Source organism: Erpetoichthys calabaricus, chromosome 5 (genome assembly GCF_900747795.2).
Source record: "Erpetoichthys calabaricus chromosome 5, fErpCal1.3, whole genome shotgun sequence".
Taxonomy (NCBI): domain Eukaryota; kingdom Metazoa; phylum Chordata; class Cladistia; order Polypteriformes; family Polypteridae; genus Erpetoichthys; species Erpetoichthys calabaricus.
Genome location: NC_041398.2, coordinates 80,914,350 through 80,927,344, shown reverse-complemented (window position 1 = coordinate 80,927,344; position 12,995 = coordinate 80,914,350). Strand labels below are relative to the sequence as shown.

Sequence of the window (12,995 nt, the reverse complement as noted above, 5' to 3'; positions counted from 1 at the left end):
TTAAGCGAGACAGATGAGCTCGATATATAATTTTTAGTTGAATAATTCTATGCTTTGCGCATATAGAACTCGAGTGAATTCTCTGCTTTGCTACCTTCCACTCCTTTTCTGATATATTGATTAAGAGATCTTCTTCCCAATGTCCTCTTGGATCTTTGAAAGGTAGGGACTCTAATAAGATTTTATATATTGCGGAAATAGTGTTTGTTTCCTCGGAATTGAGCAGTATTTTTTCCTGCATTGTGGAGGGTGCAAGGTGGGGGAAATCGGGCAATTTCTGTTTAACAAAATTTCTAATTTGAAGATAGTAAAAGAAATGTGTAGCTGGGAGGTTAAATTTTGAACGTAATTGTTCAAAAGATGTAAATATGTTGTCTATATAAAGATCTCTGAGCATTTTAATCCCAAAACTTTTCCAGGTATTAAAAACTGAATATACTTGCGAAGGTTGAAAGAGGTGGTTCCCTTGCAGAGGTGCCACTGATAAAAGATTTTCCATCTTAAAATGCTTCCTAATTTGGTTCCATATTCTGAGTGAGTAAAGCACAATTGGGTTATTAGTATATTTGCGATAACTTTCATTTATTGGAGAGCAGAGCAGGGAATATAAAGAAGTACTACAGGATTTTACTTCTATTGCGGACCAAGCCTGTGTATGTGCATTTATTTGTGTCCAGGTTTTTATGGCTTGTATGTTTGCTGCCCAGTAATAAAACTGAAAATTAGGTAAAGCCATGCCACCTTCTGCCTGAGGTCTTTGTAGGGTCGCTCTTCGGATACGTGGGTGTTTTGATTCCAAATGAATGAGGTTATTATTGAATCTAACTGTTTAAAAAACGATTTATTGATATATATTGGAATGTTTTGAAATAAAAAGAGAAGTTTAGGAAGGATATTCATCTTAACAATGTTAATTCTTCCGGCTAGAGTGAGATGAAGGGTTGACCATCTATGCAAGTCTTGCTTAATTTTTTCCATACAGACGCCAAAATTTTGTTGATAAAGAGCTTTATGTTTACTTGTAATATTTACCCCTAGGTATTTAAACTGATCTGCTATGGTAAAAGGTAGGGTGTCTAATTTAATATTATATGCTTGTGAGTTCACTGGAAAGAGTATACTTTTATTCAGATTAATTCTAAGACCAGATATCTTTTGAAATTCTGTTAGTGCTGTTAAAACAGCAGGGACAGTGTTTTCTGGGTCCGATATATATAAGACCATATCATCTGCATATAGAGAAATTTTCTGTTCCAGTCCTTCTCTGACAATCCCCTTTATCTGATAAGAATTTCGGCAGTGAACCGCCAGTGGTTCAATAGCGATTGCAAACAACAGTGGCGACAAGGGACATCCTTGTCTGGTACCACGTTCTAGTTTAAAGTAGTCTGAGCAAATTTTATTAATACAAACTGAAGCTTCTGGACTGGTATACAGTAGTTTGATCCAAGCACAAATATTCGGGCCAAACCCAAATTTCTCCAATGCAGTGAAAAGGTAATTCCATTCGATCATGTCAAATGCCTTTTCTGCGTCTAATGATAGTAATATCTCTGGGGTGTTTGATTTTGCTGGTGAATATATAACATTAAACAAGCGTCGGAGATTTGAAGATAGATGTCGGCCTTTAATAAATCCAGTTTGATCTTGTGATATTACCGAGGGCAGCACTTTCTCCATCCTTCTAGCTAGGATTTTTGAGAGTATCTTAACATCATTATTCAGGAGTGAAATTGGTCTATATCAGTGCTCCGCAACCTTTTCTCACCTACGACACACCAAAGTTCTTCCTAGAATTCCGCGGCACATCAAAAGCTAAAATATATAGCAGTGGCGTCGCTATAGCGGGGGGGTGGGGGTGGGGGGGAGTGGGGGGTTCCGCTCCGAGCGGCAGCTATTTAGGGGCGTCCAAACTACGGTACTTTCTTTTTTTTTTTGTTCCTTGAGGAGGCGCAAAAAAAAAAAAAAATTTCTTTCAGCTTTGGGGCGTCAAATTTTTCACCGCCCCGGGCAACATGATCTCCAGCTACGCCACTGATATATAGATATGAATTTAATACACAAATATTACAATAAATTTTCATTTTTTTATTATAAGTATACATTTATTATACGTATACATACATAAAAACTATACTATATTAACTTTTATGCAATCTTAATAATTATTATAACATAATGACTGATTAATGTGATACCTGCGCTTGTTTCAATGAACACAAAAGTTTTATATTCGGCTCCATATTTGACAGCGCAACCCGAAGTTCTTGGTCAAGATCTTTTAAGCATGACCGCTTATCATTTTTAATTAACACAAGAGTTGTTTGTCTTTTTTGGCGTAACTGGGATGGTTTGAATTTAGATGGCGATTTAGTTTACTGGGTGCCATTGCCTCGTTTGATAGCTGATCGCCGCAAATGATGCATTGTGGCTTTGGAGCCGTTTCGTCACCACACCACGAGAATCCGTATCGAATGTAGTCTTCGTTGTACTTCCTTTTCACAATCTTCTTTGGTTTTTTTTTGCAACACTTGTGCTGGGTTCTTCATCATCTGTACGTGAAGACGAATCTTTTCCACGTAAAAATTTATCCATATTTAAAGGGGTATAAAACTAAATATGAATCACACGAAGAACGTTAACCATACACAATTCAGCAACACAACTAATAGTAATGAATGATAACTACTGTCGCAAGACGAGTGAATGCGACGTAGCACGACTAATACGTCAGCTTGAATTGAATCTAGGTGAGGGCACGGAGCGATCTGCCTATCAAAGCATACTACGGAGTTGTCTGGCGACTACGTAGGGCCTACGTCGTAGGCGACAGGCGATGGGATTTATTATTTCAGAGAAATGACACATAAAATTATGAAACCTTTAAAAGGCTATTTACGCGAATATTTCATTGCACGTATTCTCGTTATTGTGTTTCTAAGGAGGACCGTTGAAATATTATTTAGTTAGAAAATTGTCTTATTTGACCGCGTCACACCTGTATCGGCTCAAGGCACACCAGTGTGCCGCGGCACACCGGTTGCGGAGCACTGGTCTATATGATGCACATTGTAACAAGTCCTTATTTTGTTTAGGAAAGACGGTGATTAATGCTTGTCGAAATGTTTGAGGTAGTATTTGGTGGTCTTTAGCTTCTGTAAATGTTACCAATAAGAGTGGAGCTAGCTGAGTGGAGAATTTCTTATAAAACTCTACGGGGTAACCATCAGGGCCTGATGATTTCCCGTTTTGTAGTGACTTTATAGCGTCTAGTAATTCTGTTAGCGTTAGAGGTTTATCCAGTTCCTCAGCACTTAAAGCATCTATTGGTGGTATTTGTGAATTATCCAAAAATGCATTAGATTGCGTGTTGTCTTCTTTGGGCTCAGTGGAATATAAAGACTTATAGTAATCTCTAAATGTGTGCATTATTTTATTATGGTCGATGATTTCTTCTCCATTCTTGTTGGTGATTACTGGTATTGCATTGTGAACTTCTTGTTTATGAATTTGTTGAGCTAAAAGCTTATTAGCTTTTTCTCCGTGTTCATAGTAATGCTGTCTAGACTTATAAATAAGTTGTTCAGTTTCTTTAGTTGTTAAGATGTTAAGTTCTGTATGCAGGGCCTGCCTTTTCCTGTGAAGAGCTTCACTTGGACGCCTGGCTTGTTCTTCATCTATTCTAGTAATTTCATTTCTTAGCTCTGACACTTTCTTGGTTTTCTAATTTATTTCTATGGGAAAGATATGAAATAATCTGGCCTCTTAAGAAGGCCTTTAGAGTTTCCCAGAGTGTTCCTGCAGAAACCTCTGTGGACGTGTTTGTCTCTAGGAAGAAGCTGATTTGTTTGGATATAAATTCTGTGCAGTTCTCGTCTGCCAATAAAAGAGGGTTAAGACGCCATCTGCGAGGTGAGTATGAGGGGCTTATTGATTTTAGCTCCAAGACTAGAGGGGCATGGTCAGAGATAACAATTGTGTCATATTTGCATGATTTAATTGTAGGCAGGAAATTATTATCTATAAAAAAATAATCAATTCTTGAGTAGCTATAATGCACTGGTGAGTAGAACGAATATGTTCTTGAGTTTGGGTTAAGAAACCTCCAGGGGTCTGATAAGTTGTGATCATTTAAAAACTGTGTAATTATCTTTGCAGTATTAGATGTCGTCCCCCCTGTCACAGGAGTCCTATCTAAAATCCCAGCCATTATAATTTTATGAGTGTTCACATTGGGAATGGATGCAAATAGATTTTGCATGAATTCCTTATCATCAACATTGGGTGCATAAACATTTATCAAAATCATTTTACTGTTATATAAGTTGCCCATGACCATCACATATCTCCCTTCAGGGTCCGACACTACCTCTGATGCTACAAATGGAACTGTTCTATGTATGAGAATTCCCACCCCTCTAGTTTTCTTTATAAAGCTAGAATGGAACATTTGGCCAGTCCAGTCTTTTTGTAATCTGAACTGATCCTTGGTTAGTAAGTGGGTCTCCTGTAGAAATACTATTTTAGCGTTTAAGCCAGTTAGGTGAGAGCATACTTTCTTTCTCTTTAATTCGTGATTCAGGCCTTTAACATTCCAGCTCACAAAGTTAACTGTCCCATCATGGAGACATTGATTCTGAGTTTTTAATGTCATTTATAGTTTTAATTGGTAATATGGCAGTTTTAATCTTAGTTTCAAGATTCCCCATGAGTTGTTGCATGTTAGCCTGTTGTTGCATTGATATTTATAATTATAAGGATTATAAGAATAGATTAGATATAACCTGCTCTCCTTCTCTCCCCCCTTTATCCCCCCACCCCCCCCATTTTGCCTCCCCACATGAGGCTAGACCCCACTTCGCGATGTTCCAGTCCTCTGACATACGAAGAGACAGAGCACGTCCAAAACAAAACAAACCCCACCCTGCAGCGGCGTTACAGAATTAAAACAGAGATATCTTTTACAGTTAAATCCTTAATACTATCTGCCGAAAATGTTCTCATTAACAATATTTAAGCTTGAAATAATCTTCAGCGCTTTTAAGTTAAGATATCAAGATTAAAAAAAAAAAAAAAACAACCCTGGGAATGATTTTAAAAACTAGTCTAGGATAAACCTGGTAATTCCTACTGTAATAGTATAATGGTAATTGTATCCATATTACTAACCGAGAATGCTAAACCGGATGATGGACGCAGGCACATCCGGCAATGGGCCGTAGCTGCAAAAAGACGTACTGCGCAGGCGCAAAAAGAGTCTGCGAGGGTCGGCTGAGGAGCCGAGAAAGGCGGATAGAAGAGGGCGAGAGAGGCGGATGAGGGGCCGCGAGAGGCGGACAAGACCACAGAAAAAAGGAGTGAGCACAGGAAAAATTGAGAAATGAGGCGCAAAGAGCACCGAAAAAAGGAAACGGCACATAAAAAAGTATTCAAACGCAAGCAAAGCACGAAACACATTGCACACGAAACTAGACCCAAAAAAAAAAAAAAAAAAAAAGAGGCTCGCGCACAACAGCAAGGCACCCCCCCCCCTACAGGCACTGGACGGGACACACACCAAGAGGGGGATTCAACAAGCCCATGGAACACAAAAAAAAGAACACAAAACCACCCTACAGACCCTACAAGCAAGGGACGGGACACACACAAAGAGGTGGATTCAACAAGACACAGGAACACAAAAAGAAAGAAGACGCTCGCGCAACAACAATCCTCAACCCCCCCCCCCCTCACACACACACACACATCCATAAGAAGTGACACCCAAACCCACATATTCTAAAGTGAACATCAACACCTTCACACTAGACAGCATAGGTGTCAGCATTGGTGGATCTCCTTACAATAAAGCACTATTAACCGTTCAACTGCAGAAAAAGAAACATATTAACAGTGACTGCGATCCTTCTTATTACTTATCCATATTTCGCATGCTGAGAAAGAAACAAGTCATGAATACACGGTCACGGGTACAAAACGAAAAGGAAAGGATAACAGGAACAAACACACGAAAACGAAAGAAACAACAAAATAGACGGCTATGCAGCATAGGTGGATCTCATTACAATAAGGCACTATTAACCGTTCAACCGCAGAAAAGGCTCCATATTAACAGTAAGTGCAATACTCCTTATTACTTATCCATATTTCTAAAAGAAAAAATGTCTCGACTCCAAAAACGCAAAGCTCAACTAAAGCTTCTAACTAACGATGTACCTAAAAGTAAAAACTTTATGAACTGCATTAGATCCTACAATGGTTCATTTGCTTTTGCATATACCGGAGTAAATATCAGGCCACCAAAAGGCAATGGCCCATACTACTTTCGCATATGTGCACAAATACTGCATCGCATTGGAACAGTGCACCCTGAAACAAATCAACAACGCAAATATGCACAAATCTACATCCTAGATCCACATGACGCAAACTATCAATCAAAGTGCTGCATCGCAACAGGCACGGATTCAAAACGAAACACCTCCCGTCTCAGACATACGTTAATGGCAGCGAAGGCTACAACGGGCTTCTCACACAGCACAGGCAAATCGATTACAGCTCCAAAACAACACGTCCCAAATACTACACATGCAACAACGCGCCTCTCAAACGGCATAAGAAAAACATACACCAGTAAAATTCATTCGGATTAATGAATGTCATTTGCAATCATTGTCATTCAGTTCACTTCCCTGAAGAAACAACTGGAAATACAAGTTATACATTTACACGTTGTTGTCAAAAGGGTCAAATTAGACTGCCTTCTTTACATTCATATACTGAATATCTACAGAGGCTTATAACTGACGATGTACCTGAAAGTGAAATCTTTATCAACTACATCAGATCCTACAAATCGGTATCCACTATGAACATTAACGGTGGCACTGCACGTGACATCCGTCTTGAAAAAATGTTGTTTATTGATGAATGTTCAATGGCATGAAGTCACTTACTCAACACCATTCATAAACTTCTACAAACGTTTATGAATAATAATATTCGATTTGAAGGAAAGGTACTTTTATGAGGAGGAGATTTTAGACAGTGATTAGCTATTCTTCCAGATGCCATGCACTCAGCTATTGTTCAGTGCACCTTAAAATACGCAGACAATTGGCATTGCTTTCAAAAGATACAGTTAGTAAAAAAGATACGATGTCCAGAACCAGATCATAACAATTGCTTATTACAACTGAGAGATGGTACACTCACCAATACAGCTGGACTTCAGGCACATATTATTACAATTCCTCAAGCCTTTATCTGTGACAACTTAGTTACAGAGACATTTCGAACAGCAATCTCATTAGACCAAATGCCCCTTTTAACACAACGCACTATATTATGTCCAAAAAATATTAATATGGAAAACATTAATACCCAAGTCATTCCATTACTTCCTGGAGAGACACAACTCTTTCTAAGCTCTGACAAACTTGACTCTGATCACAACAATAACCATCTTAAATGACCTTACAAGTTCTGAGCTGGAATTACCTTTTACACTTAAACGGCGTGTACAAAGAAATTTTCAAATAAACCTTTACACTGTGCCACACACTTTATTGTTTGCTTTCTATTTGCATCATCTACACCGTCACACTATTCTATATCTCATTCATACATCACGCTCTTTGTCATTCCCAACACCAGGGGTTGGCGAGCGAAGCGAGCAGGGGGCGGAGCTTCCTAGTAAATAGTAGAACAAGCAATAAACCAAGGGTATGAAGTTAAACAGTCTACTTTAAGGTATAGTAAAATAAAAAAAAATAAAAAATAAAAAAATATAAAAAAATAAATAAATAAATAAAACGAATCCTACTTTAATCACTTCCACATTTTCACACTCACGTCTATAACTCTTGATTAAAACATAAACATATAACATATAAAGTCCAGATAAAAAAAAAAAAAAAAAAAAAAAGAAAATAAGGGATGTATAATTATAATACCAGTCTCTTTAAACATGGATCCAGCGATCAGATCATAGGTCCTTCCCGTGCCTTGATAGAATACGGCTCTTTAATTTTAATTAACTTTCAAAAAAGTGTCGGTGCTTAACGTCTTCCAGCTGATCTGAAACGTCATTAATATGATCATCAAGCCTTTTCAGTTTGGAATTAGTTTCTTCAATGTGTTCCACTAATTTCTCCAACATGCCTTTAAAGTTCACGTCGAAACGTTTAAATAGACGCGTTTCCTTATCTTTGTTATCCTTCTTGAGCTCAATGGCCACCTTCTTAAGATCATTTGTGTTATCTTTCTTAAGCTCATTCATGGCCGTAACCATGGCAGTGGCCAGTGTAGCGATCATCTCTTTCTGTGTAGCGATCATCTCTTTCAGTTCGGACAGTTCGCTTCTGCTTTCGTGCTCCGCAAGTGAAAATGCAGCTCCTGTTACAGGCTCGCGATGAGTAGATGAGAGCACGTCCTGCAGAGCCCTTTCTAGTCTTGAATGATCCTCAGAAATCGGCGATCCCTCGCAACCTGTATCACTTGCGCCTTCGCTCCCATTTTCACTCTCGACTGGAGACGATACAATGGAGCGGGGTCCTAGGAATTCTGCGCACTCTTCTGCCTGTTCCAGGTCAGTCTCCGTGAGGCCATACCTTACACTTGCACTCAGGCCGGAAGTCTGTCCGGACTTTGATGCAGCTTTAAGTTTCTTTTCTGGTTCTTTCTGACTTTTCTTCTTGTTACTCATGCTTGTATATTGTAGTGGAAGTTCCTTGGTCGGGTTAAATACAGGATACCTCTAAATAATATGAAATACGTGGGAAAATAAAGCCGCTGCAATACAGATTTACTTTTTGCCAATTCACCTTGAATGAGCCACTTTAGTAACTTAGTTAACTGTGCATTTCCTAGACCATGGGTTTCCAGTAAGACATTTCATGTCATGACTGAAGAGATCTGCCTCGAAACATTATGAGCAGAGTTACTGCTGAATGTGTAAGTTTTGGTACTCTAAATAAATGTTACTTTGGAAATGATGTGTGGAGGGATGGGTGCGAGCTTGGCATCCCATTCAAGGTTGGATCCAGTCTTGTGCCTAATGCAGCTAGGAAAGGCACCAACCACCAGCAACCCTAAATTGGATATATTGGTGAGAAAATGTATAGTTAGAGGTAGAACTGTAAGAGTTTTCATAACAATACACAGATAAATGCAAAGCATGTGTTCCTTTATCTCAACCATTTGTGGCTCTCTGTTAAAAAGCAAATTATCTTTCAATTAACATCTGACTGGTCATATTATTAAACCATGCAGGATTAAAACAAATGTCAGGTTAACTGCAATCCGTGCCAAAATTCAAGCTCTGAGTAAATAACACAAACAAACAAATAAACAAATTAATAAAAAATAAGTGAGTCTCCCTTACTGACTCTGACACAATGTAGTTACCAAAAAAAAACCTCTGGTAGCTGACTTCTTGTAAAGTAGTTATTAGCTGCTAACTACTAACAAAAATATGCATAGATGTGACATGTTTGTGTAGATATCCTGAACAGGCTGTGTTTTAACTTCTTTCATTCATAATGTGTAAAACATAACATCTGAAAATGGGAAACAAAACTTTTCCAATAAATTGTAAAGCTAATGAAGATATGAAGTTGAAATTCAGCTGTGATTTTTCTTATGCAAGGATGTAGATAGCAAAAAGACTACTTAAATGTAGGTTTTTATGTACTCAAAAAGAAAAGACAGAAAATATCAGGAGATAAACAAGAAATTATTCTTTTTGCCAAAAAGAAACTGCCAGGAATGCAAGTTCAATTGACAGCAAACTGCTTCACATTAAAATATGCAGAAGATTGTTAAATGTTTTCATTTACATGATGTCTGCTTTACAGAATGCACGGTTTGCAGCTATGTAAAGAAAAGTACACTGAACACTTCTTTAGCAATGTAAGTGGATACAATAAAAACAACACTATTAAACTCCTGTGGCACTTTACAGTCAAGACATTCCAGCACTGGAAAGCAGTGGCTACTGTAGTGTTTCTGCACCCTTTGTTGCTCACTTAAACACACAATACACCTTACCAGATGCTGAAGCAATTCTGACCACATGGAAAATGACCAGTCTAATAAGATGAATGGCCACATCACAGATGTTATTATGTAGTTATGTCTAAGTGACGATAAAAACAGAACATTCCCTCGTCTGTCGGTGGGTTAACCATTGAATCTTAAGTCATCCAAGCTTGTGGTCCACGTAGCAGACATATGAATGCTGTATAGAAGGCAGCACCAGCCTGATCAGACTTTTTTTTTTTTTTTTTTTTTTTTTACATCCTGATGTGAACACAGGCTCATTTACATCATTTCAAGTAGGCAGTGTGGCATAGTGGTTAACTCTTTGGACTTCAAATCCTGGGGTTGTGGGTTAAAATCCTGGTACTGACACTGTGTGACCCTAAGCAAGTCACTTGACCTGTGTGTGCTCTAATTGGAAAAACAAAAAAAAATGAAACCAATTGTATCATAAATGTTGTAAATCACCTTGAATAAAGGCATCAGCCAAATAAGTAAATGTAAATATTTCTGTTCACATTGTTATGGTTATCAGCAGCAGCAGATCTTTCTTTTTGCCAGCTGATTTGTGGGAAACTACGTTCTCACAGCTTGATCTTCACAGAATGCCAAAGCTGCTCAACTGCTCCCTTAATTCCGGGGTAATGTTGTACAGTGAACAGTGATCACTGATGTAAATCAGTGTACAGTGACTATCGACTTCCAGATACATCAAACATAGCCATGCTTTTTACTGGGCAAAATGAAATGTCAAAATAACTGGCATTGTTAAAAATTTCCTAATATAAATTTAGAAAAGTGTTGTAACCTTTGAGATGTAGTGAAAAGTCAAGCAAAATGACACCTTTTATTGGCTAACTAAAAATATTACAATATGCAAGCTTTCAAGGCAACTCAGGCCCCTTCTTGCATACTGTAATCTTTTTAGTTAACCAATAAATCATTTTGCTTTACTTTTCACTACATTCATAATGGCTAACACGGTACAACACCCTAGTACTACAGACATACAAGGAACCTTTGAGATGAAAGGGAATCTTTGACAGAACATAATGAGTTCAAAAGAATATTCTGAAAGAAGATTAATGGGAATAGTACTGCATCAAGCTAATACTATTATTGAATTTTTAAAAAATCTCTCAACTGTATCCTTCATGCTATCGTCTAAAAATAATGGCGTTTATATATACGCACACTTTTGGGTCTGACAATTTTAGCTTTGTAATATTGTAATTCCCTCACTCCTAAAACAAACAAACAAAGATGAGTACTAATTTAGCTATATCTGGAATCGTTTAGAAAACCTTATCACCATGGATTTCAATGCTTACCTCCATGTTCAGCAAATTTAGGATTGGAAAGTATTTGCTTACAGAATTTAAGTCCATTCCTGTACTGTTTATGTTCATAACATCTCTGGAAAGACAAAAAATGAAGGAAGAAAGATATTATTGCAGGAAAAAACTACAAAATTTCAAAAAGTATATCATAGCAATTTGGAATGACCATGGACAAAGAATTCACCAGAGAAAAGCAATAAACTGGATACACTTTGAATAATGATAATAATTCATTACATTTATATAGCGCTTTTCTCAGTACTTATGTCACATTTCAACATACAGAAATATTTAAGAAAATTATTAACATAAAATGAAAAAGATGACGGAAGGTATTACAACAATGTCCAACTGTCACTGTTATTTTCTTGAGAAACTTCAGTAGGGGAAATTTCATTTCAACCATGAACTAGATTAAGAGTTTTCACAAAACACTATCAAAACTAATTAGTCATCAATGTAAAACTAATACAAATCTGAGTATATCGGGACATAGAAAATATTGAAAACTGGTTAAACATCGTCATCCACTGTCTAAATACAAAAAGGACAGAAAATGATAAATGGCATACAACACAGCAGGTATACACATTTTAAACAATCTTAATGTTAAAAACTTTATTTTGACATAGATGAAATTCACTAATGTTTCATGTAAAAAAGCAATATGCATAGGGCACATAATGAAGGGTCACTTAATCACTACACACATATGAATGATACATAGTTTATATGCATGTACCACATTTTAGATGAAATTCACTAATGTTTCATGTAAAAAAGCAATATGCATAGGGCACATAATGAAGGGTCACTTAATCACTACACACATATGAATGATACATAGTTTATATGCATGTACCACATTTTCTATTTTTAATCCTTGTAGTTATTTTTTTTAATGCTAAGAACACAACCATTCTCCTTAACCATTGAAAAATAACCATAAAACCATACAGAGATGTGACAAATGTACATTGGAGAAAACTGGATAACAATGTAATATTCACTTGTTTAGCTGCCAGCTGAAAATAGAAAAACTACCCTGAACAGCATGTATACCGCAAAAGTAAAACAAAAGCTTGTTAAACTATCAGCCCAGAATAGAGATACCACACTGAACAGTATGTATACTGCAACAATGCTAGGAGAACTTGCTAAAACCACATTACGATGAAACTGACATGAGGCCCCATGGTTTTGTTTAGATGTCACAACACCAACATTTTTACTTTCCAAAGTACCAATATTTAAATTTTACGATGATCAATACCTATTTTATACCACAGTAAAAACAGGAAACACTTCAAAGGTTTTCTATAAAAGGGACCTCAATTATTCAAATGAACAAAACTGTACCCATTCCTGTAACAGAATATAAAGTATACTGTATAACTACTAAAAGTGACAACAGCTTTAAACTTCTGGAATACTCATCAAGTTGTTATCCAAATATTTATGTGAACTAGAATTTATGTGAAAATACAATGCAAGGCTTGAATTTTAATGTGTGATAGACATGTGGATTACCCAATTTATTCTCAGATATATTCCTTCCAGGAACTGAAAAATTCTGCTTAAAATCAATTAAAAAAACAGAAGTTCAAACACTGT

At 37.0% G+C, this 12,995-nt stretch overlaps 1 protein-coding gene across 1 annotated transcript in view; it reads right to left on the bottom strand.

The window, feature by feature from the left end:
• LOC114651748 (N-alpha-acetyltransferase 15, NatA auxiliary subunit) overlaps positions 1–12,995 on the bottom strand; it is a 122,616-nt gene that overhangs the window by 63,571 nt on the left and 46,050 nt on the right. Inside the window, exon 2 of the mRNA XM_028801696.2 lies at positions 11,373–11,457. Within this exon, the coding sequence (XP_028657529.1) occupies positions 11,373–11,457 (85 nt within the window). The remainder of the gene's footprint in view (positions 1–11,372; positions 11,458–12,995) is intronic.